The sequence below is a fragment of the Thunnus thynnus genome, chromosome 2 (assembly GCF_963924715.1).
Source record: "Thunnus thynnus chromosome 2, fThuThy2.1, whole genome shotgun sequence".
Taxonomy (NCBI): domain Eukaryota; kingdom Metazoa; phylum Chordata; class Actinopteri; order Scombriformes; family Scombridae; genus Thunnus; species Thunnus thynnus.
The window spans coordinates 20,326,595-20,350,120 of NC_089518.1; the positions used below are offsets into that span (position 1 = coordinate 20,326,595).

Genomic DNA, 23,526 nt, shown 5'->3' on the forward strand with positions numbered 1-23,526 from the left:
CATTCAGCTGTATATGTATTTATGCCGTAAAGTATTGTTTGACATAGATAAGAGATAAGAAAAGTTGGGCTTCTTGCTCGTAAATACTGATTTATGAACACAGAATTGTTATTTAAAAATGTAAACAAAACACCAATATGACCTTTGTTCTGTTTGCGTGATACAGTTTGGCCTCCCAGACTTTCCGTAGAGAGGTGGTGTAGTCACGTGACTAAAGATTGTGATATCGGAGTTCCTGGAATAAACAAAACAAATGACAGCTGACCAGCGGACGGGGCTGCCGCCTCATGTCACTCCGTTGGACGCGTTGGAGTCTTATTTTAACAATGTGAGCAACAATACGGTAAAGTTAATATACGCTGGTGAATAAATTACCAAAGAGAAAGACGAGCTAACAGCTACGTGTTAGCCTAGCTTAGCATTGGTAGAGCGCCGTCTTGTAAGCTTTCATAAGCACTGGTTTCGTTTTCTTGAAATTTAGTCTCTAGACCTTATGTTTACACTGTTAAGCAGACGTGCCATCCGTTGCCTTGATATCATTTTCCCTACAGGCCACATGAGAGGGGTTTTGTTTACAACCAGTGACAGTGTTTATCTTGACAACACAGCCAGCCACTAGCTGCTTATCACAAGAAAAACCTCGCAAGCTCTTCCAGCTGGGCTAAAGGGTTGTTGTTGCTTGTTTGTGTGCGTGTGTGTGTGTGTGTGTGTGTGTGTGTGTGTGTGTGTGTGTGTGTGTGTTTCAAGTTCACGTATGACGACTGTTTGTTTCCAATCGATCAGCTTTACTGATGTGATCTCAGAGGTGGGAAAGGCTGAGGTCAGCAGGCACTAAAGATGGAGGCTGTAAGACCAAAGAAGACCAAGACAAAAACCAGCGGGAAAACACAGGTGATTAAAACCAAAACATTTACTGTATATTTCTCCTGAGTTACATACAAACACACTCAATAACAATGGTGCACAATTTAGAGTATCCAAATACTTGAATGTCTGTCTGCAGGTCTCCCATAACATTTACATTTCAAATTGAAAGTCTCCTTGATTTCAAATGACTGAGCTGATTTACTGGCTCACTGTACTGAGTTGGCACAATGTATTAGTTTTTGCTATATTCATCACAATGTTTGCTCTTTAGTCACACACCCATTGTCACATGTAGGAAACTACGCCACAGGCAGAGTTGTTAACTGAAGGGAATTAGTCTGTGTCTGATTGTTTTGTATGCCTTCAGCCGGTCAGGAAGCAGAAGCATGCAGAGGAAGACAAAAGAGCTACAGCTCCCTCAGCTGTCTGTGATGAGGCGTCCGCCTCTGACTTCACCGACATCCCTCTCAGCCTGCCATATCAAGAGCCAGAAGTGGTGCAGCAGGACCCTGTTCAACCCCCTGAAATCACAGGACAGCCATCAGATCTGCTTTCTGAGAATCAACAGACCTCCTCATCACAGACTTTATCCACCTCAGTGTCAACAAAGACTTTACAGTCAACTCTGACGTCAGAAGTTACAGAGCATTTGACAGAATCAGAAAAGCAGGATGAAACAGATGGTGGAGTCAAAGTTCAAGGCGCTGAGCTTGAAGTTGCACCACAGAGCACTGAGCTGGAAGGAGATCAGCAGTCATGGAATCAGCCATGTGTTTCTACGCAGTTTGAGATCTCAAATGTCCCCAGTGCTCCTGCACTGTACCCCTCTCTCCCAACACTGGAGGAAGGCCCTGTGATACAGCTCAGTGAGGAAGCTGTTAAAAATTGTGGAAAGGGACCTGCGGTGTTGGCACTCGCTGAGCAGGAGTCCTCTCCTCTGAGTTTGCAGCCTCTGGAGTCTGTAGCTGAATTTTCTAGGAGCAAACTCTACCCAGAATTACCCAAGACGGCGCCAGAGATTCAGGTAATCTCATACATCATGTGATAACATTCAATGAGATTATGAATCCAGTTTTAGGTTTATTCAAATAGAAAAAATGGGTTTATTCATAATGTGTGGCGTAATGTTTTCCTCTGAACCAATAAAATAACATAATAAGTCTCTGCTTTATCATTTCACTTAGAAGTGTTTCTCACAGCTTGAGAATTTATTTGTGGTGGCAAAACAGCATTTACAATTTTACTTCTGATTAAGAAGGTACTCTGCCTGCACTTTTAATAGCAATGCCACACAATCTATTAATATTCTCTAGCTGAGAAATAAAGAAGACTTTTCAGTGAGTTATGTGATATTTGATATTGTAAATATTGTTCATACCCAGTTATTAAGGGACTTGTCTTAGGGGCCATCAGTGTTGCCTTATATACATACTCCACATGCATTAATGTTTTTCCTCAGCAGCCGTTCTCACAGGAGCAGCTGAGTGTCTGGGAGCCAGGCGGAGGGTTGCGTACTTGGCTAGAGAGTGTTGAAGTGTGTGCAGTCCAGTTCTGCGCTTTGGCCCGACAGGAAAATCATGAACTAACCGAACTGCTGCAGAACTACTGGCGCTGTCGCAGACAGCTGACCCAGTCACACACACAGCTACACACACAGTCCTCTGACTGCAAAAGCACACAGAATCGTCTCTGGAGCTTCAGGGATGAACAGCTGACACTTCAGGTGTGTTTTTTGGAACAATAAAGAAAAGTATATATTTAAGAAAACTGTAATGGTTCTCTGCTGTAATAACAGTTTTTATAATTTCTTCACTACAGGGTGTGTGTGCAGACCAGTCTAAGGTGTGCGGGTATCACCGCTTCCAGCAGGCAGAGTTTAGTCAGAGTGTGTTGGCTGAACTGAGGAGACTGTTTGAAGCTCGGAGTGAGCTGCTCCATCAGAAGGTGGCGCTGCACGCATACACTGCTCTGCTGTCACGCCTTCAGGTGGAATCATACTTGTATCGCCTATTAAAAGGTGAGAGACTTGTTGTCTGTAATTGTGTTGAAGTGGACATAACAGATTGGAGGTTAACACTCTTCCAAACATGCCTCTCAAATACACCACTGATACCGAGTACGTACCTGACATTGTTTATCTGTTTTTTACTGGTTTGTATGTTTTTGTTATCAGATTGTTCTGGCAGCCAAACACAGCCTTGTTCTCTCCAACCCCTGAAAGAGGCCATCAGTGTCCTCTTCAGCTTCACACGTAGAGTCCTTGATGATACGCAGTTCCAGACAGACATCCACCACTGGCTGGAAAGATTGGTATATGCACAAAAACACTCTACGGCTTCCCCTTTTCTATGTTCCACCCTTACTCCATGGGAAAGATATTGTATTGTTTTCATTTTTCATGTGGTTCTGTTATCCAGGTGGCGGTCCTGCTGCATGTTGGAGGGTCAGGAGAGCACCTTTACCTGCTATGCCATCTGCTGTGTTGTCCCGCTGGGGTGGGCAAGTGGGCTGCAGCTTTCCTTCAGGTTAGTTTTGGAAAACAGTCTCTCATTTATTGTTGTAATGTCAATAGTCACACATATGGATGACTGGAGTTTTTATCTGCTTAGATCCAAGTTTGGGGGAACAGCTGTGGAGTGCAGCACTTCATGCAAGCTCTGGCAATCTTAATGTCACCTGCTAGGTAAATAATGATAATAATGTTCACCACTGACTTTGAACTGTTTTCCATGAGAATCCAGGTCATCCTCTCAGGGTCTCACATCTCTGATTAGTGGCCTCTCTGTTTTGACTCAGACATCGTGCAGAGTTTCTGGGCCATATGAAGCCATGTGAGAGCCAGAGCTCAGCAGCTTCCGGACCTGAGTCAGGCAACTGGACCCTAGTGGATGAAGGAGGAGAAGAGGTACGTGTAGTCAGACAATGATTGTGTTGTGAGAAAAGAAAAAACTTCTGCATCAAATTTTGAAAATAAAGAATTATCTAAAAATTGCGCTGAGTTCATATTTATGAACAATTTCAGGTGTACGTTTACATGTAATGGAAGAAAATAAAGGCTATGATAAAAATAAAAGGAAAATAAGAAATCTGTTTTTTTCAACATGGCGATTGTGTTAAAAAATAAATACTGAACTAAATTTATAAAGTTAATTTTATTGCCCTGTTAAATACAGTATCTTTTTTGTTTTCCTTTTGTGATGCAGTTATGATGAAAAAATACCCAGTTCATATGTCTGTAAAGAAAACACGAGAAGATTGTAGATGATGATTTATAAAACAGAGTGTTCTGGTCTTTGGCCTGATTGGCTGAGTCACATTCAAAGCTGCTGTAAAAAGGGTGCTAAATAAGCAGCTATGACCGTTTAAATATCAGTTTGCTGGCTTCAAACTACAACTGCTGCCAGTACTAATGTGTTGCTTAGGAACAACTTGGAAAACCTTTTGAAAACCTTCAAGACACATATTACTTTGCCAAATGACATTTTATGTTATTTATTATAATTAAAAAATAAAATATTGTTTAACTTTCTTTTTAATAATTACCATTTTACATAAAAAGCAATTAGAATTCACTTAGCATTGTCTCCTTTAAAACTGCAAAATACAGCTTGTTATGACTTATTTACTTAAATGAGTTAATTGTGGTCATTTAACCTGTAACTGCATTTCTCTGCTGTTCTCTGCATTTAGGATGAGGACCCAGAGAGCAGCTGGGTGCTGCTGTGTGAGGAGGACCTGATCTCCCTTCTGACCCAGTTCCCCTTCCAGCAGCTCTATTCACACATGCTGGGAATGAGCAAGCAGGGTAAATGAGTCTGTCTGTCATGTTTTTTTTTGTTTGTTTTTTTTGGTTTGTATCACTCACTGAAAGAACTGACACAGCTGACACTCTGTTTCCAGGTGTGTATGAGCCTCATGCCTCCAGTCAGAAGATGATGCGTGTGTTTGCTTTTGCTTCCTCACTCATTGAAATTCTCGCTCTCGGCCTACAAACCTACAACAGGGCGAGATACAGACAGCTAGTCAAACGCATAGGACACATCATACGGTCAGTGCACCAATAGTGTAAGCTTATTAAATTAATGTAAGCAAATGCACAGCATTGATCACATGTCTTCTTTTGTTTCCCTCAGAATGACACTGTGTTATGTCAGTGATCACTGGGCCCAGTATGCGAGTGTGACTGGTGCTGGTGAATCCAGCTCTCATGTACACTCGCTGTCTTTGGACAAGCTGCAGCAGGAATATGATCATCTGTTCCTCAGAGCTGTTTTACATGTTCTCAGAAACAAGAGGTGAGGAATTGTCCTTGAGTTTTCATTTTAACTGAAAATATTCACTTTATAAGCTTTCACATTTGTTTTGTGTGTTCTTCTCTCACAGGTTGGGCATTTGGTTGTTTATGTCCGAGATGCCGTATGGGACTCTGTCCAGCTCTATGCTGTGGAGGGTCCTTTATGTTATGCAGTGTGCGGAGACGGCAGGACTAGAAACACTGAATGCTGCCAGTGACACACATTCTTGCATTCAGGCTCTCAGAGGTATACACACGTAACCTGCACCAAATATTACCAGAGTCAAGAATATTATCTAGTCAAAAAGCAATAATTCTAACTTGCATGGGCATTATCATAATGCTTAGATTTGGGTTATATCACTGTAAAGCTGAATGTTGATTTTCCCTCCTAAAGCCCCTTGAGTTCACTTGAAAAACATCCAAAAACTCGTTGCCACCCTGACAGTTTATGACTGTCTCCGTTACAGACCCGGAGCACCAGGAGAAGTTTGAGCATTGGCTGTGTGAGGTGAACAGCTCTGACGGTATCTCCCTCCTCACCGCACTGGCACACATGGCCACACCGGCTCAGCACTCCGACCCCGCCTTCATCACAACCATAACTCTGCTGATTTACCAGGTATGACGAGGAGATGCAAAGGGAGATACTAGAGGAGGTGTGTGTTAGCAAGTAAAATAAAGACGAGAAATTTGGATGTTTAACATCCTACTGATTTTTCACAGATTTTTTTTTTTTACACTGGGCAAAGGCTGACTGTGAAGGAGACAGGTATTCTATATATAAATGGATGGAAATGGAAATCAGGTAGCAAGAGAAAAGAGGTTCATACAAGGATGTAACTCTGGTTAAAAATTCATCATATATTCCCCTGGTTAGAAGACATATAATACCTTCTTTTTTCTTTGACATCTCTTTCCTTATTTTTTGCTCCAGGTGGCTTATGTGAGTATGTCTACCAGAGAAATCTACTCCAAGGTGGGGAGGGAGTTGCTGGCTGCCATTGCGATTGCCCATCCTTACATTATCTCCGTGCTCCTGGAGAGACTGAGAGAGACCATACAAACTGTCGGCATGGTTAGTTCTGCTATTCTGCTGTTACTTAAAGCTTTTACATGCAAGTAGGCGACTGCAATCAGAGGAAAATATGGAAATGGAAGAACTTAAACTCATGAGTTTTTTTTTCTGTCTATGTACATGTGTGTTAGATGGCACTGTACTTGTGTAAAGAGCTGCCTCTGAGCCTGTGGCGGCCCCGGCCAGAGGAAATATGTGTGATCGGAGCGTGGTTGCTCCAGCATCCTCTGTCTGAGGTGGAGAATCGGCTGGCCTGTGTTATACTGGAGGGTCTGAACTGGGGTTTCTCACAGGTAAGTCACACGTGCATTCAAAATAATTGCTGTCTTGAGTACAGTTATGAGTTTGTTGTTAAATGTCTTATCCTGTTTTGTCTCGCAGGATGGATCCTTGGCCCTGTCTTCATCTTTGCACAGTGAGGTGGCTCTGCTGGTGGCTGAAGCCTATCAAAAGTACCTCACTGACAAACCATACAGTGGCCTCATATCAGAGGGGATCAAACAGGTAACACATGCACCAGTTCCTCAGCGGCATCTAGTGTGGTCCACTGTGTTTGTATCAAAGAATGACTTGACTGTTTTTTACCATCTCTCTCCTGTTTCCTCTCTTCAGGTGTCTTACCTTGCCAGTGTCCTTCGTTTGGGCGTGTCTCCTGAAGCATCTTTTAGTCAATGGGCGTGGCAACTGTTGCTAAGGCTGAAGCTCCATGGTAATTCCCAGAACCCGAAAGGAGCCTGGTCGGTCCCTGCTTTGGCGTCCAACCCACCTCCAGAGCTCACACACGCTCCCAGCATGCACTCTGTTCTCAGGGCTGTAAAAGCAGGCATCCCTATTGGATGCTACCTGTCCATTGCTATGACAACAGTTGGACATAGGTTTGTACTCACACATACATTTATATTGAATATTTATGGCTGAATTACTAATAGAATTTAAATGAAGTTCATCTCTGCGTGATTTTTTTTTTATCCAGTCTGGAAAACTTTTGTACTGAAGGAGTTAGTTTGTTGAAGAGTCTGATTCAGTCTCGACACCTGAGAGCCGCTGTGCATCTTCTGGACAACATCCTACCCCCAACCTATCCTCTCAGCTTCTACCTGCTCAACAACTCTCAGTAAGCAAGATACATCCTTCACACACAACCCGTGAAAGATCAGAAAAAGTTTCCTGTCTAAAACTTAACATTTATTCATATGTCTCTTCTCTCTTGTGTCCTTCTTATGCTAATGCCAGGTTTGTAAGTTGTATCCAGTTATTCTTGCAGTACGACAGTGTGTGTCCTCAAGGTGTGACACAGCAGGTCACTCACCGGGTGGCACCGCTCCTCACAGGAACCACCTATGGAGACCATGTCCGACTGCTTAACAGTGTCATTCAAGTATGTTACAAATAGCTTTTATTATAATGACTTCACATCCATCACAAACCAATACTGACATGCAGGATTCTTACAGTGATTTGAAAAATATGGAATATTATCTAAAGAATTATTTGTCTTAAAAATTAAGAAAGAAAGAAATTCAGATACAGTCACTTTGTATTTGTGTATGCCAACAAGTGTCAGTAATAACTCAGTAGTCAAAAGGAAAAAGGCTGAAATTCCATTTTGAAAAATATGAAAACTATACAACTAAAATGTACAAGAAATGAAGTTTTACAAATTCAATATTTCCAAAAAAATATGGAAAAGATGGGTAAAATTTTAAAATGAAAAACAGCCTGTACAATGAGCATAAGTCATATTAACTCTTTACACATTTAACTCTTACATCTTCCTCAAAACAAAGAAGACATTTTTAAATGTGTGTGTGTTTTATTCCAGAGCCATGTATTAGAGAGTTCAAAGCCCAGTCGTGTCGGAGCTGCAGCAGTGCTGGAATTTTGGGTGGGAATTCTGACTCAGCAGAACCTGTGGTACCGGGACAAAACAGTCCTATTCCTCATGGATCAAATCTGTTGCGCTGCATTCACACACCACCAGGAGGAATGTGTGCAGAAGCTTCTGTACCAACAGCATAAGGTATTTACTGAGTCGTGTTAGAGGTTTGCATAATTCAGGCACTCTCATAGGTCCAGCAGGTACACATGCTGAATTTAGCTCTGTATAAACATTAACATTGCATTATCATTACAGTAAGTGCAAAAGACAACTTACACCTTTAACCCATTAAGTCATGGTACAAATTTACTGCTGTGCAGGCTGCCGCTGGTTCACGTGATGAAACAGATCTCATATCATTAGTCATTGTATTATGAAAGTTTCCATTGTGAAAACTTCAGGAAGTCAGCACTGCCGAATAAAAAGGAACCAGCACAGTGACACCAACAATAATTGTGATTTTTTTTTCTTTCCATTTTCATACCTCACTCAGAATGCCTTGGGTTACCATGGAGATCGAGGTCTGCTCTCCTCTCTGGTTGGCTGGATTGCTGGAAATGCCACGCCCTCCTTTATAGAGGGCCAATCACTGAGTGTGGAGGTAAGCCTCAACAATATGTACAAGAACTATGATCACGTTGGTGAAGTTCTCAGTCCCTGACAGGATTGGTGTGTGTGTGTGTGTGTGTGTGTGTGTGTGTGTGTGTGTGTGTGTGTGTGTGTGTGTGTGTGTGTGTGTGTGTCGTCTGTAGGTTTGGTTTGCCTGGCTGGTGCTGAATATGGAGGGCGTGTTTGAGGAAGATTCTCAGCTCAGACGATGTGTTGAGAATGAGCTCCTGTCAGAGTCCAACATCTCCCCAGAACAAGCATTAAAGGTATGCAAACAAACACACAAAAGTTATACATTTGTTGAGGTGGAAATATCAGGATGTTTCATTTCACAATACAGGAGTGACACAGTAAATAAGAGAATAAAATGTTGCACAACCTCAGACAATTGAGAGAAGATGCTATCTATGTAGGTACAGAGTAATTGCAAAGTCAAAGAGGACTGGTGGTTCATAATCCAGAGTGCTGTATGTAGATGGTGTTAATGGTCTGTCTGTGTCTGAGCCAGAAGGCGCAACAGAGGCTGAAGTTGCCAGTAGCCCCATCTCTGCAGCGACTACAGGTGTACCGCTGGGCGTGTCAGGCCTTAGCCACGCCCCCTGACCACCCCCTCCTTCCTCTGATCTGGCAGAAGTTCCTACAGCTCTACCTCAGACAGCCTGGGCCTGAATATGGGTACGATGCACCCACTTCACAACCTTTTAGCCAGAGAAACCACAAAATAGACAGAATGCATGTATAGTAAAGGTACCATGTATCTGTTGGTATGTGTTGCCCACCAGGCTGGCTGCAGGTGGATGTATTGGCCAAAGGTTCTTCCAGGCTTCCTCTCAGGCCACCTTACTCAGAGACCTGAGACAGAGAATACAGGAGGTGTCTGACTTCCACCATGCTGCCAGCCAGGCCCTCAGGGTGCCTCCGCCACACACACCCTCATCAGACAACCAGGGGGATGAAAGCCCCGACAGTCCCCGGCCCCCTTACCTCACCTCTCCTCAGCTACACACAGAGCTGGTCAGGTAGGTCTCTGATGCTTGATATTAGCACTGAAATAGACTATTTCCTCTTGTCTAGCAGGTAGTAGCAGCCATTAGTGTGTTTACAGATACTCATATCTCAGCTGATTGGTTGCCTACAGGTTGTTTGGTGTGTTTGCCGTGTGGTTGGATGATGAAACACTGCAGAAGCAGGAAGTGTACCTTCCCTCTCTTCCTCCAGAGTATGAGCCACACAAACTGGCACAGGTCATGCAGCGGCAGCAGGTGAGTGTTTCTTTTTGTGTGGTTGTATGTGTGTTAAGATTGATGAATGAAAAATACATGGATCAGTGGTTACAGCAGATGATTTGTTATATTGCTCATACATTTGAATCTGTGTTGTTGCTGTAGGAACTTTGGCTTGAGTTTGTGGACCAGGAGCGTCTGCAGTATGATGAGAGGGAGGTTTTGTCTCTGTGGGAGAAGGTTCAGAGTGAGCCAACCTTCCTTCAGGCCCAAAACCCCGGCTTCACTGACTACACCAGCCTCAGCAATGGTACAGAGCCAAAAATGTTTTTCTAGATTCAAAACATTGCCTTCAGGTTAATTTCAGCAGAAACGCTGCAGTAAATGTGAAGGTTGACAATTTTGAACTGTGATTCGTGATCTCCACAAATATGAACACATAAATCAAGTAGGCGTTCATGGTACAGTAGGTCTTATGTTGTGGTGATTTTGCCCTCTACCATTTTATCCCTTCAAGTCAGCATGAAAATTTACACTTTTTGTTTTATTTTAACTTTTTTTGCATGCAATATTGAAAACAAATTCCATCAACTGCGATAGCATGGGTGTTTTTCAACCAGATTGATGTGCTTTGTGTCTCTCTGTGTGCAGCAAGGGAACGTATCCTGTCCAACCTGCAGAAGCATCCAGTTCCCCGTTCAGCTCCAGAGCTGCAGCACCACAAAGCTCCAGTAGCTGAGGTCCCCTCTGTCTGTCTCACCGACTCTAAAGCTGCTGCTGATCTGCTGCAGCAAGACCTCAGCATCCTGCAGGACCAGGCCAGGTACATGGAGATCATACAAACATAACTATATATAAATATAACTCACCCGTTTGTACACATGCCAACAATCACATGAAAACACACAAAGCTACGCTCTGATTACAAAATACTTGTTCATGATGGTGTCAGGATTGCAGTGGCACGCGAAGCCCAGCAGGTGGCAATGGAGCAGGAGCTGCTGGAAGGTCTTCCTCTACTTTATAAGAACCGACCCGAACAAGTCAGCATGGCCCTGGAGTGTAAAGGGAAGGGAGGGCAGCCGTGCCAGGGACCCGCAAACATCACTGTCACAGTACGACCGCTCACTCTGCACAGAAGCCACATTTAGAAGTATCACTGTAAAATGCTTGCCCATGATTTGTTAATGTGTGTGTGTGTGTGTGTGTGTGTGTGTGTGTGTAACCGTGTAGTGTGAGCGTGTCCAGAGACAGGAGGCGGTGCAGACTCAGATAACATCACTGTGCAGGGACCTCAAGAAGCTTCAAACTGACGCCATGGCTCCTCCTCCTCAAAGCCTGGCCCAGGCTGCTGTCCACACTGAGAACTTTATCACGTCCGTATAAACAGATCCCACTGCTCTGAAAGAAGATACATGATCTACATAACAATAAATACAAGTGCAAACATATGTGGGGGAAAAAAATGATGTTGGCTTATGTGTGTTTTATTTATGTGTTCAGGGCTCTGGTGAATATGTACAAGGCACAGAAATCGCCGGCAGTGCAGCATGTTGGCGTGTCTGTCTTCTACCAGGTTGTCTCCTTTGTGTGTGAGGACACACTGCGACATCCGCCAACACGCCAGTACCTCTCCTCGTGTGTGGAGATACTGGGACAGGTGTGCATACACGCATATACACATAGCACTACAAGATTTATATCAAGTATTGTTTAGCTTAATTTAAAATATCCAAACAAAGTCAGACTGTTACATCCTTCACCCCTTGGACAACAATTTGTATCCATGGCCAAAATTGTTAATCCCACTTGCTTCAAACTCCAGAAGCCCGACACTGCTTCCCAACAAGAGAGCAAAAGGATGATGAGTTTTTGGGTATTAATGAAGGATACTGAATCAGAAATGCTACTGCAGTAGTATTGTAATCCACTGTCTTCCTGCTATTAGCAGAATTTTTATTTTTATATGCATTTAAATAAAGAACAAAAATGGGGAACAGTTCAACTACTGAGACCTCACAGCCAAAAACTTAAATTTGAAGCAACTCATGTTCTTTTGGCCGCATCACATGGATAAAATCAGGTTGTAGAGTCAGCCCCCTGCATAATAATGGGGCAGACCCTGGTTGAGGCTGGTGTCTGGTTTGATTAAACATACTTGTGAATTAGCCTGTAAATCTTGTTTTGTGTGTAGGTGTTCATCCAGGGCAATGCAGAAGAGTGTGGCCGCGTCCTGAAGACCATCCTGGAACAGAGGCGGCTTTGCCCTCTCATCTCCCCCTTCTTCACTCCCAATGCAGCACCCAATCAGCTCGTCTTTCTCTACCAAGATGTGGTGACATCCCTACACCTAGACAGTGCTGATGTCATTTTCATGCTGCTCACCAAGGTTAGTCCAGACAAAAATACAACTCATTGAAGAAATATGATATACTGTACACCCAGTGGTGGTTCAGTTACAGAAGCTAATTTTGCATCTCCCCTTGTAGTTTGATTTGTCCCAGTGGCTGAACGAAGCCCATCCTGTGTTTTCTGAGAGAACCCGTTTGCTGGAGTTGGTCCATGGAGCTCTCTGTGTCTGCGGCCGAGACCCCGAGCCTGAACTTCTCACACCTTTTCACCTTTTCACCAAACACTGGACCTGGCTTTTACGCCACCATTTCCCTGACCACTATAGTGACTGCCTGCGACTGCTTACAACCAGTAAGTGTGTGTGTGTGTGTGTGTCTGTGTGTAAGGGTTGCCCCCTTAAATTTGTGAATTCAAATTATTGTTGTGTCTCAAAGCCACAACTTGAATTATCAGTACCATTTTTTAATATAATAAAGGATGAGACAACATTAGACTGCACATATTAGGCTTCTAGAGTCTCACAAACAGAAGTTAGTGTTGAGTTTCTGTATCGTGACGTATTTCCCAGTGAAACAGTACATGTGGATGGTGTTGGACCGCTAAAAGTGGGTGTGGCTTAGCAAATACAGCACAATAAAGGGCTGCAGAGAGAAACAGAGCTTGTGGCCTCTACACACACCTCCCTTACCCATGTTGTGAGATCAGGAGGAGGAGGAGGATGAAGGAAAAATGAATAAATCAGACCTCAGCCACATTCTTTTGGAAATGAAAAGAATATGGCTGAATGATATTGTTCTGCTAGCCACTACAATCTACAATCGTTCAAGTGCAGTTTTACTCTATATGATAGGTGCTGTTAGCTAGTAGGCCAAAATCACATTTGATTGGATACATTTTTGTATACACCCCTCAAGATGAGTCATCAAATGATGAGACACAGGATTAAAACTAGGAAAATGCATTTTTTATTTCACTGTTTCCTCAACCTATGCCAACCAAAGCACAAATTTTAAGGTTAAGGAATGGGGTTTTCTTGCCACCTCTGAGCCATCTGCTTACATTTATGATAGTACAGAAAGAAAATCAGAAACTCACTTGATATGGTTATTCTGTCACAATAAATAGCATCTTTTCATTTTTTGTTTGTGATGTTTTACTTGCATGCTCATGTCCTTGCTCATGTAGAAGCAAGGACTGCTTTGAAAAATATTCTTGTTTCTGATTCAAGTGATTCAGAAAAAATAAATTTGTCTGTCTGGAAGAATGTGTCTTAGTCATCTTCACTCCAACAAAAGATAAAAATAATTAATTCTTAAACTGTATTAGAGCCACAACTGCTAAATGAATAATACTATATAAATAATACAGCACTTTTATATAAAGAATATTGAGTTCAGGTTCTTCCTAAAGAAACAGACATTTCTCAACATCACCAGGCTCCTCAAACCAGTTACTGAGCCCAGAGTGCTGGAAGGTGACTCTGCGAGTGCTGGGCTGTTTACCTCCAACCCACAGCAGGATCAAAGGTGAACAAGCGCTCAGCACCAGTGACGTCTCCAGCCGTACAGCCGGACTCACAGCCTCTCCCTACAGATCCCCGATCAGCCTCTCTCCTCAGCAGGTGAATAATGTTGGTGTTGTTGATAACAGACTCAAACCTTGTAATCTGATAATAGCTAAAATGTCGTGTCGTATTTGCTGCTAACAGGTGGATGAGACAGTCGATTGGCTGAGTGACTACTTCCTGCGGAGTCGTCTCAGTAAGACAGACCTCCGCAGCTTTGGCCTCTACTCTGCCTGGACTCCCTACATCAGTGACATTGTCTCCTTCTGGGACCATTTGGTTGGTTGTCTGATCAACGTGCAGCTCAGCAGCTGTGCCAGAGAGTCAGTGGGCAGCAGTAAAATAATGAAGGGTAAATATCAAATACCAGAATACAAAGAGGATATTTAGACCTGCAATCAGTCGCAGAATTCATCAGATTGTTTTGTGCACATGCTTTGTTGTTATCTGCTGTCATAAAAGAGAAATGTGTCTCACAGCTCTTCAGGACCTGCACAGTAAGATTGTGAAGTTGTTCAAGCCTTGGATCTTTCCCCTGGATACTGATGATGGAGGGTAAGTATGACACACCCTCAGCTCTCAAGCAGCTGTTGGTTTTAGATACAAAACTGTAGAGCTGAACTGCTGTCAGTGAGGCAGATGTGAAACAGATGTGAGCAGAGACTCAAGAGAGAACAGGAGAGAAAAAATATTCATATTCCACAAGGTTGATTTTTTTTTTCAGATGTAATCTCTGTTCCTTTTTGCAGGTGGATAGCAGATGCTTGTGGTGTTGTAGTCATTGCATTATTAAACTGAACCAACAGTGGGGATTTTTTTTCTGAATTTCAGAAGCACACTGTACATTACATTAAAAAAACACATTGCTCAGAAAGAAAAGAACACAAGTTTACTTTTTACTTGTTTACTTCTTAAACTGTGAGTCAACCTCATGTGGCCAGAGATATGTACTGTGTTTTTCCTGGTCGATAGATGGTGTGAGGGTTTTGTACTTCCCAGGGTAAAGAAAAGGAAAAAAACAAGGAGAATGTCAATATCAGTGTCTCTGTGTCTCAGCAACCTCAAGTGTTACCCGTGGCTGGAGACCGATGCGAGTGCAGCAGGATCTCTGGTCGGTCTGTACGCTCAACTCACTGACACGCTGCACCACAAATTCAGAGGTGGGTTCCCTGCGGTCCTGTGTTCACACTCGAGTGAGTGTTAATGTGCTGCTATTCTTTGTTGTCTGTACCGTTATATATAACTATGTGTGCATGTTACAGATCGCCTGCTCCCTGGCCAGAGAGGAGCTCTATGGCTGTGTATGATGCAGTACTGTGAGAGCTGCACCTCTCCCCGCACGCCTGAATACCTGCTCTACCTGTACCACACACACCTCCGCAGCCTGCAATGGAGACACCTGCACCCTGACACTCAGCTCATGGAGCAGCTCTTCAATGTGAGACATTCAACCCTCTGATTCCTGACCCCTCACCTCCAGCACTGCACACTGATCTATACATGCATGACACAGGGGAGCTTGTTAATTTGAGACCTCGGTCCTTGGCCCCCAGCTGCTATTATTAGCCCGACTTCCCGTAATTACAGTCTCAACACCCTGTTACTAACCAAGCTCTTGTCTCTCAAGAACCACGTGGATCCATAGAGGCTAATATAGAGAATCTGTACACATTACTCAAATAGTTGATTCAAAAATAATAAACTAGAATTCATTAAAAAAAAAAATCAAATCTCAAAGACTGATTATATTTGCTCTTCAATGAATGAAAGTGTACCAACAAGAGAAAGACTTAAGCAAGAGGAGGAAAAGGGAAGGAAAAACAGCTTCTGTTTTAGTGATTCAATTTGATCTTTCTTTCTCATGGATCTCTTTGATAATATTAGATCAAAGGTCTGCTGTAGATGGATCAATCTGTAACCAAATCTGTAACCATTTATGCATTTACAAGCAATTGTGGAGGTTTTTTCTGCAGCAGTAATTATTTTCAGAAGACCTCTGTCATTCCCTGTTATGTCTTTGTGGAGGCCTGCCAGTTAAAACAAGATACATGCCAATTGAATTAATATTTAGGATGTTTGGATTTCAAGATAACAGTGACTATCAGTTGAGCCATAGATGTGCAGCTTGCATTAAGTGGGAATCAGACATATATAATCAGATGTAATTTGTTATATTTTTTTATTTTCTCAACTTCCTATGCCTGCAGGTGGAGAGAGGAAGTCCCAAGAGCTGCTTCCTGTTTATGGGAGAGGTGTTATGTGAAGTGAACTGGGTCAGCGTCCTAAGTGACCACTTACAAACGCCTGCCACATCTACAACATATCCACCTCTACCCGACATCGGTACTCAGAAGGAATCACACACCATGTTGGTCTATCTGTTATACATGCTAGTTTTTCTGGCAAAAGAGGAGCAGCTCCTGAGTCAACAGGTGAGTTCAAACTATTCTTTTTTTTTTTTTTTAACAAAAGGCTCATTGTAACCACTTGAGATCCCTTGTCCCTGCTCTATTCATTCTTCTTCATTTCTTCTTTCTCAACCTCCAGGACTCCCCTCTACTCAGTCTTTTGGTCCAGTCCACCTCTCTGCCCTGGCACCAACTGGACCTGTCGTCATACCAGGGCATTCTGGGATATGTTGGCACACACTACCCCGCCTCCTTACTGCTTAGTGCTGATTCTGCACCTCAGCTGCTGCTGAAATCACTGCGTAGCGCTGCTGGGCTCCACCCCCGCCCTAATGACACTCCCCACAGGGTGAGACAGCACAGATTTATTAAAGCATCATAAACCTATATATGGGGAGTGTCCATATATGTATCATAGAACCTCCCTACTCATGATATAGTATTGAGAGAATGAACAGATACATGCAGTGAGTCAGACATTTTTAATAAATTAGCCACTAAATTCTTTCATAACTCTATAAATAAATGGATGAAAGCTGCTCACAGGTGAGATTTCATAAGAGTCTAAAAGGAGAATTTAGATCAATAGACTAGATATGACTCTCATTGAGCAACCATATTATAAAGAGGTATTAGAGAATATAAGAATTCAGGAGTCTCTGATATCTGCATCTCCAGTGCCCCAGGCAGACATGTTTTGTGTAAAAGTGGGAGGCTTGGAACATCTTCATTAAATTTAGCATAAACGATTCATCTTTCTTAGCCAGCGCTGTGTCACTCAGCCAGTTTACATTAATGTAGCAATTAAATCTCTACGGTGGATGTAGAGCAGCAGAAGGCACATTTATACACCACTTAATAATGTTGTTAAGTAGAGGGACTTTGGCAAGATCTACACGATCCGCTTCCAAACTATACTGTACACAGGACTGTGCCAAGATCCAGAAATGTGTTTCCTCACATTTCACCAACAACTTAATTTCTAAAAATAGTCTTGCTTTGCTCTCAAACATAGATACTATAAATTATAGCAAAATATGCACAATAAAAAAAAAAACAGTGGAGATCGGTCCATACAACCTGAAACATATTGTGAATATTAGAAATTAGTTCATGTATACCTTTAGTAAAGTAGTATATACATTATATTATAAATGACAAAGTTGTGTGTTTCTTGGTTTATCAATGTGTTTTTTATATAAATCTTACTCCAGACAAACAAAAACCCTCTGATCTCTGTCATTTTCTGTGTGTCAGGAGGAGACGCTGAAGGCAGGAGCGTACGTGTGTTGGTGTGTACAGTCTTTGGTGACTCTGGAGCAAGGAGGCAGCATCAGCCTCAGCACCCTGGAGACCCAGCTGGAGACACTGCTGGAGAGCATCGTCACATTCAACCCGCCAGGTGAGCTAATGCTCACTGTCGTCTTTAACATCATCATCATCAATCTCAACTCTTTACTCGCTGTAGGAATAACACTACACTTGAAAATTAATGTTATGCACTTGTAAAATTATAGGGGCACCACCTCCATCGATTAATTAATCAGTAATTAATTATTAATTGATTGATTAGGATGAAAAATAATTCAATCAAATTAGTCAGTCATATCTGAAAGTCAGGAACTCTGAATATATAATATAACCTCCATCTCTGATATAAAGGAACAGACAAATACAACGATTTGGCTATAAATCAAAATATTTACTGTTTTATTAACTACCAAGGAATAGGGATGAATGGGAAACATTTAGCATATATACATATATACAACTAAAATGAATGAATGGGTAAATTAAATTAAGTTGTTGTTGACAGAATGAGAAATTAATGAATGAAGGTTATCAAAAACAAGTCAAAAATGCAATGAGGGGCCAAGACTAACTACAGCCAATAAAAATTCAAATTTTAATTGCTCTTGCATCAACTCTGAGACAGAAACATGGTAGATGATTTTCCTACTGTTTCCTTGGTGATGAAGGGCTGATGATGAGGAACTTCTCTGTGTTGTAGAATTTTCGGATTTGCGTGTGAATGCGCACACACTTCATGCTACAAGCTACTCGCGATATTGGCTTCTGTTTAAATATGTTTATTGGAAACAGTCTCATTATCTTTGGTTTACTGCAGGCTAAATGAATAATGAATGAATATTAAATCGGCAGGGAGATGGTTTTATGAGGGCTGAGCAAGGCGAAGCAGACTCAGCTATCCTCGGGTCGCCAGAGTGACAGCCAGATGAGAATCGCTGCAGAAAGTTCAGTGAAACAGCTTTGGTTCACTGCTTCTCAGGACAGTGAATCCAGTCTCAGACTAGCTGAGGCTGCGTAGTGGACGCACGCAGCAGGGATGTGTCTCAGTCTTGGTGCATTCAGTGGCAGGCTGCAGAGTTGGATGCATGGTGCTGTAAACTAATCAGAGGAGTTCTTGGAAAAGTCTGTAAAAAAAACTACACAATAAAATTAGGAGATAACAAAAATATTAGATTATTCAAATGTCAAATGGTACGGCTTGGCTTGTGACTTAGGCATCTTTAGCTGAGTCTCTTTCTGGAGCTCTCAGCTCTGTCATAGAAAAAAAAAAAAAAACAATGCCCGAAATGTCAGGCCATCCCGACTGCAGGGCTGAGAGGAATACAGAAGAAGAAGCAGCAGTCAGCAAGGAAAAAAGCATAAAAGGAGCAACAGCCCAAAAAGGCTTGAGCACAGAAGAGCGAGACAAACTTCATACAGCCTGGAGGCGTGTTTTGGAGAAAGAAGATCCTTTGGTGCTCCTTTGAGGGACCGCGTTGATTACTAATTAATTCCTTTGTGTGAAGAGAAAACTGGCCTCCAACTTTAAAGGGGAATAATTTAATTCCTATCGGATATCTGAAAATTATGCACTAGCTGTCATCTGTCGTCAGTGTCATCAACACATCATGAAACAGTGAGAAGACTTGAGAAGAATTGGAATTTAACTTATCCCAATAGTTACGACTTTTGAGATAAGAGCTGGCAGGAGAAGGGAGGGTGGTCCATCCAGGTTTGGGCAGACTGTTTGTGTCTCAAAAGAAAAACAAAGTCATTCTTTTCCAAAACTGTCCTTTTTTCTGTGATTGGCAGTGAGAAGGGACAGGATTTTAGTCCTGTCCAATGTTTCCTTGACATCCTTGTGCCTTTAGGTCAGAGGTCACTGACTCTGTGTGTGTGTACTCCTGCACCTATACAGACAAACTGTTACGCCAAAAGGAATCATAATGGTTTTGAAAGAATTCGATATCCTACACTCGCCTCACTTCTACGTCTTCCTCCTTTTTATTTCCTCTACAGAGACGGGTTTGGAGCAGAGGCACATGGCGTTCTGCAGTCTGTTCAGCGATGCGCTGGCTTTGCTCAACGGAGTGGGTGTCTCAACGGGCGAGGCCCTTGCCGCTCACGTCATTACCTGGCTGGACAGGAAGGGGAGGGGCTTCCCTATTCTGCCTCTTCTCACGGCCTGTTCGCGCTGTCTTGCATCAGTGCGTCACATGACCCGCATCATGGAGGCGTGCATCACAGCCTACTTCAACCATGGTAACCAAAGTAGAAATTCAGGTTTTGAACTATTTTATAAATTAACTCACATGTCAGCAAGTAGGTTTAGTCCTTTAAATTTCTCTCTTTTGTATAGAAAGTTTAATGTTCCACTGATTTTATTTATGTTTCCCTGATTTCAGCTGAGGAGGAGTCTGTAGGTTGGGGTCCTGTGTTGGCATCGCTGCAGGTGCCTGAGCTCACCGTGGATGACTTCCTCTCTGAGAGTCAATCAGGAGGCAGCTTCCTGACGCTCTATGCCTTCATCCTTCAGCGTCTTAACAGTGAATACACAGCAGCCAATGAGAGAAGGACACTGGGTCTGATTAACACATGGACCAATCAAGTCTTCCCCAGGTTTGACCCCCTCATTCTCTCAATTACTTCCCTCTTTGAGAAGGGTCCAACTGCAGATCTCACTCCTGAGGACCCATTTCTGTGAGCCAATGGGGTTTGAGCATTAATAGTAGGGTTCCTTTGTACGAAGTACATAGGAACAAATTTGAGGTGAGAAATAAGCAATTTAGTTGCTGAATCTTCACTCATATTAGATCTACAAGGCCTACTTTAAAAGTTTGTTGCATCTTTCGTAAGGCAAGGGCACTACTGCACTGCCGGTTGCCACTGCTTTTCTTGGCTGTGCTTCAAGCTTGTGGGGGACACGGAAGCAGAAAAGCCCCAAACAACTACAACTAATTATTACGTTTTATGGTGTGACAACACTGTGGTTAAGGCCTGGTTAGGTTTAGGCACAACCACTTGGTTAGGGTTAAGGAAAGATCATGGTTTGGGTTAAAATGATCACTCGAAACGTGGTTAGTACTTCCTTAAAGTTACATAACCTTTGTCATCATGACCACAGTAAACACCATGAAAATGTTTTTATGTTTTTTTAAAAATGTCCCAACTCATGGTTGGAAACGGGAAGCGAACGGTTGTCTCCTGCAGCTAGGGCTCCGCCAGGGCGATAATACCTACATGAGAGAGGTCTGAGGTGCTGCAGTTGGACCCTCTTGGCCTCTTTTGGCTTTTTTAAAGTTCCATCATTTTGATTTTGCATTACATGTGAGTTTACTCACTACACATGCTATAATGTGTTTTGTGTGTCCAGTGGTCCCAGTGATGAAGCCAAGCTGTTTCTTTGGTGGCACAAGGCAATGAATCTGTCTGTAGAGCAGCTACAGCCGCAGGCGGGCCTCAGCGAAGTATCTGGAGTCGTCATGGGTCTGTTGAGGTTGCAAACCAGACTGCTTCAGCTGGGAGAGGAAAGACTCAACTCTGGACTACTAGGAGCTATAGGCCTCGGGAAGAGGTCGCCTGTTTCTAATAGGTAAGCTCACATGTGTTTTGTTAAAATAAACCAGCTGATAATGATAGACCGGCTGTTAATGTGTGTCTATTGTGCATTTAGGTTCAGGGTGGTGGTACGCAGTCTGGCAGCATTCCTTTCAGTCCAGGTACCATCAGAAACTGAGCTCCGACTCCAACCCACCAGTGACTTGCAGCTCTCTGCAAAAGCGCAGCAAGTATGCAGCAAAAACTGCAAATACAGTGTTTTCATTTTGTAGTCTGCAATTATCTCCTAAAATAACTTTCTTCTTTTTCTGTGGATGCAGACATTGGGGATGTTGGAGGCCATGCCCAGCAATAAGCAGTATGCGGAGTTAGAAGACTCTGTGAATAAAGCTGTTCAGTTCATCCGCTACCCAGGACACTGTCTCAAAGATGGACCCAGACTGCTCGCCCTGCTAGCCAACCTCCTGTACCCTGACCTCAAATACCTGCACATCATCCATTAACCTTGACTTAACCTGACACACATGATGGAGATTTGCCGGACGTTACATTTCTGTGTCAAATACAGTGACAGTAAAACTCTGTTCTGCACAGAGAAATTCTTGCTGGAGCACAAAGTTTCCCAAGTAGTGGCACTAGTACTGAGCTACCTGTGCTATTGTTATCAGAGAGAGCTGTGTGTGAGTGAAAATGACCGTTCATCAGAGCTCATGGTGCAATTGTGAAAAAGACTTTTCTGACTGGTGATGAAAAATGAAACCAGTCAGAAGTATAAGAAAGGTCATTTGCTAAACTTTTCTTGCACTTTGCTTTCTTCACTCATGTTTATGCCTTGTTGCTTTTTATGTAACCTGCCTGTCGGTTTTAAACACCATCTATTCTATTCTTGATTTGAGAGGATGTTGCACATATTTATTGAAGCAGAATTCATGAATCAGAATTCAACACTGTGGTTTTACAAATTTCACACCTGTATGTGGAATCTGACAAAAAAAAAAAGTTGAAGGGTCCACAGATTATTTGGAGGAAGTTGAGGGACAGATCTAATAGACCTATCAGTTTAGTGGTACCTCCTTAAAATAGAGTGGAGGACACACCAGGAAAGCTGGTTAACAGTCTGATTAAAACTCATGATGTTTGCTGTTGATGCTAATATCTAACTATGAACTACATGTTGAAGAAATGTCTGGATCCTAAGTACTACACACATTCAGATCAGTGAAATAATTATGTTTAGTTGCAGAACATTTTTGCCAGTATTATGTTCATGTTCAGCCAAAAGTGCTTTCTTTGTTTCTGCCAAAGATGTTGTTTTTGTCTGCTCAGCTACTTAAATCTTCTGGACAATGAGCTGTGGTCGTTTCATCTGTTTCTGTGACACAATCTGACGTCTGAAAAAGCACATGCACCAGAAAGTACTCTGAGTGCCAATTACAAAGCACCACACCACGCTTCCTTATAAAGTAGTGTGTCCAAATTAATACAAATAGCTAACGCTGTTAGTATTACTAAGAGGGTCAGGGACGTTAGTTACAGCATACAACTTGATTTATGTACAAAAATGGTGTTATGTAATGGTCATTTGAGGACCTTCAGCATTACTGTACATCCAAAACAAGTTTTCACATTTTTATCATCCTTGCCATTTCACCACTTCTGTTGCTCTGTGCCATCTCAATAACAGTCGTGCTGCACTTCTACAGCCTGAAGCTTTCCTTATTGCCTGTGTTACGTGGTGACTATTAATGTTAAAAGCATTTCTTTTTTATGAGTCAGTGATCAGGATTGGTTCTGTAAGGCCGCTGAGGGAGGGGAGCTATAGAGCCAGGTTGCACAAAAGAGACAAGATTCTTTTCAATAAAGGGAACTGAATGTCTCGCAGCTGGTATTTATCAACCAGCTTGGTGATCTGGGAACATATGTAGTACATTGATCTTCTGAGAGCAGGAAGACAGATCTAAAGTCCCTGAACTCATCACGTGGAAAGACATTCATGAATTGAGCTTTAAAGAACCAGTGAAGGAATCAGAAGAGATCCAGACACTAAACATAGCGCAGCCTTTACAGCTTAACAGCAATCTGCATTCTCTGTGCATAACACTGCCGATGGTCAAACTAAAATTAAAGCTTCTTTGTCTAAGAAGCTTGTTATGACAAGCATGCACTGTGTCTGAGTGATTTGATTGGCGTGCGCATCCTGCTGTTCTCTGCATCTGTGTGAAGGTACATGTCCCCAATTGAAAGAAGCTCTCACAAAGGAGGCAGTCTATAAATTGAGCTGTGTGCTTTGATGTGTGTATGCGTACACATACATCCAGAATCCTCATTTGACACCACCGCGTCTGGGAGAAAACCTCTCTTCAGGCAGCAGTGGTCTCTATGGTTACAGAAAGGGTTGAAAGTG

General features: G+C 42.6%; 1 protein-coding gene across 3 annotated transcripts; it reads left to right on the top strand.

Moving 5' to 3' along the window:
* The first annotated feature begins 188 nt into the window (after positions 1-188).
* epg5 (ectopic P-granules autophagy protein 5 homolog (C. elegans)) lies at positions 189-22,472 on the top strand. Of its 3 annotated transcripts, none has more exons than XM_067608871.1 (46): positions 189-328; positions 784-891; positions 1,235-1,891; positions 2,327-2,590; positions 2,686-2,884; positions 3,041-3,177; positions 3,285-3,392; positions 3,477-3,550; positions 3,664-3,772; positions 4,558-4,672; positions 4,768-4,915; positions 5,001-5,162; positions 5,251-5,408; positions 5,632-5,783; positions 6,099-6,239; positions 6,371-6,532; positions 6,621-6,743; positions 6,852-7,114; positions 7,213-7,353; positions 7,473-7,617; positions 8,062-8,259; positions 8,612-8,719; positions 8,871-8,993; positions 9,236-9,402; positions 9,510-9,746; positions 9,866-9,989; positions 10,116-10,260; positions 10,602-10,773; positions 10,903-11,065; positions 11,184-11,326; positions 11,454-11,610; positions 12,145-12,339; positions 12,440-12,653; positions 13,739-13,923; positions 14,011-14,218; positions 14,346-14,421; positions 14,923-15,026; positions 15,129-15,304; positions 16,074-16,298; positions 16,414-16,623; positions 17,532-17,676; positions 19,584-19,826; positions 19,970-20,183; positions 20,938-21,156; positions 21,238-21,352; positions 21,443-22,472. In XM_067608871.1, exons 2-46 carry the CDS (start codon positions 838-840, stop codon positions 21,623-21,625), a joined length of 7,761 nt encoding a protein of 2,586 aa, XP_067464972.1. In that variant the 5' UTR covers positions 189-328; positions 784-837; the 3' UTR covers positions 21,626-22,472. The 3 variants fall into 3 exon arrangements, with proteins under 3 accessions (XP_067464972.1, XP_067464989.1, XP_067464981.1); XM_067608888.1 differs by having other exon boundaries at positions 2,330-2,590; XM_067608880.1 differs by having other exon boundaries at positions 195-343.
* Positions 22,473-23,526: the final 1,054 nt, after the last annotated feature.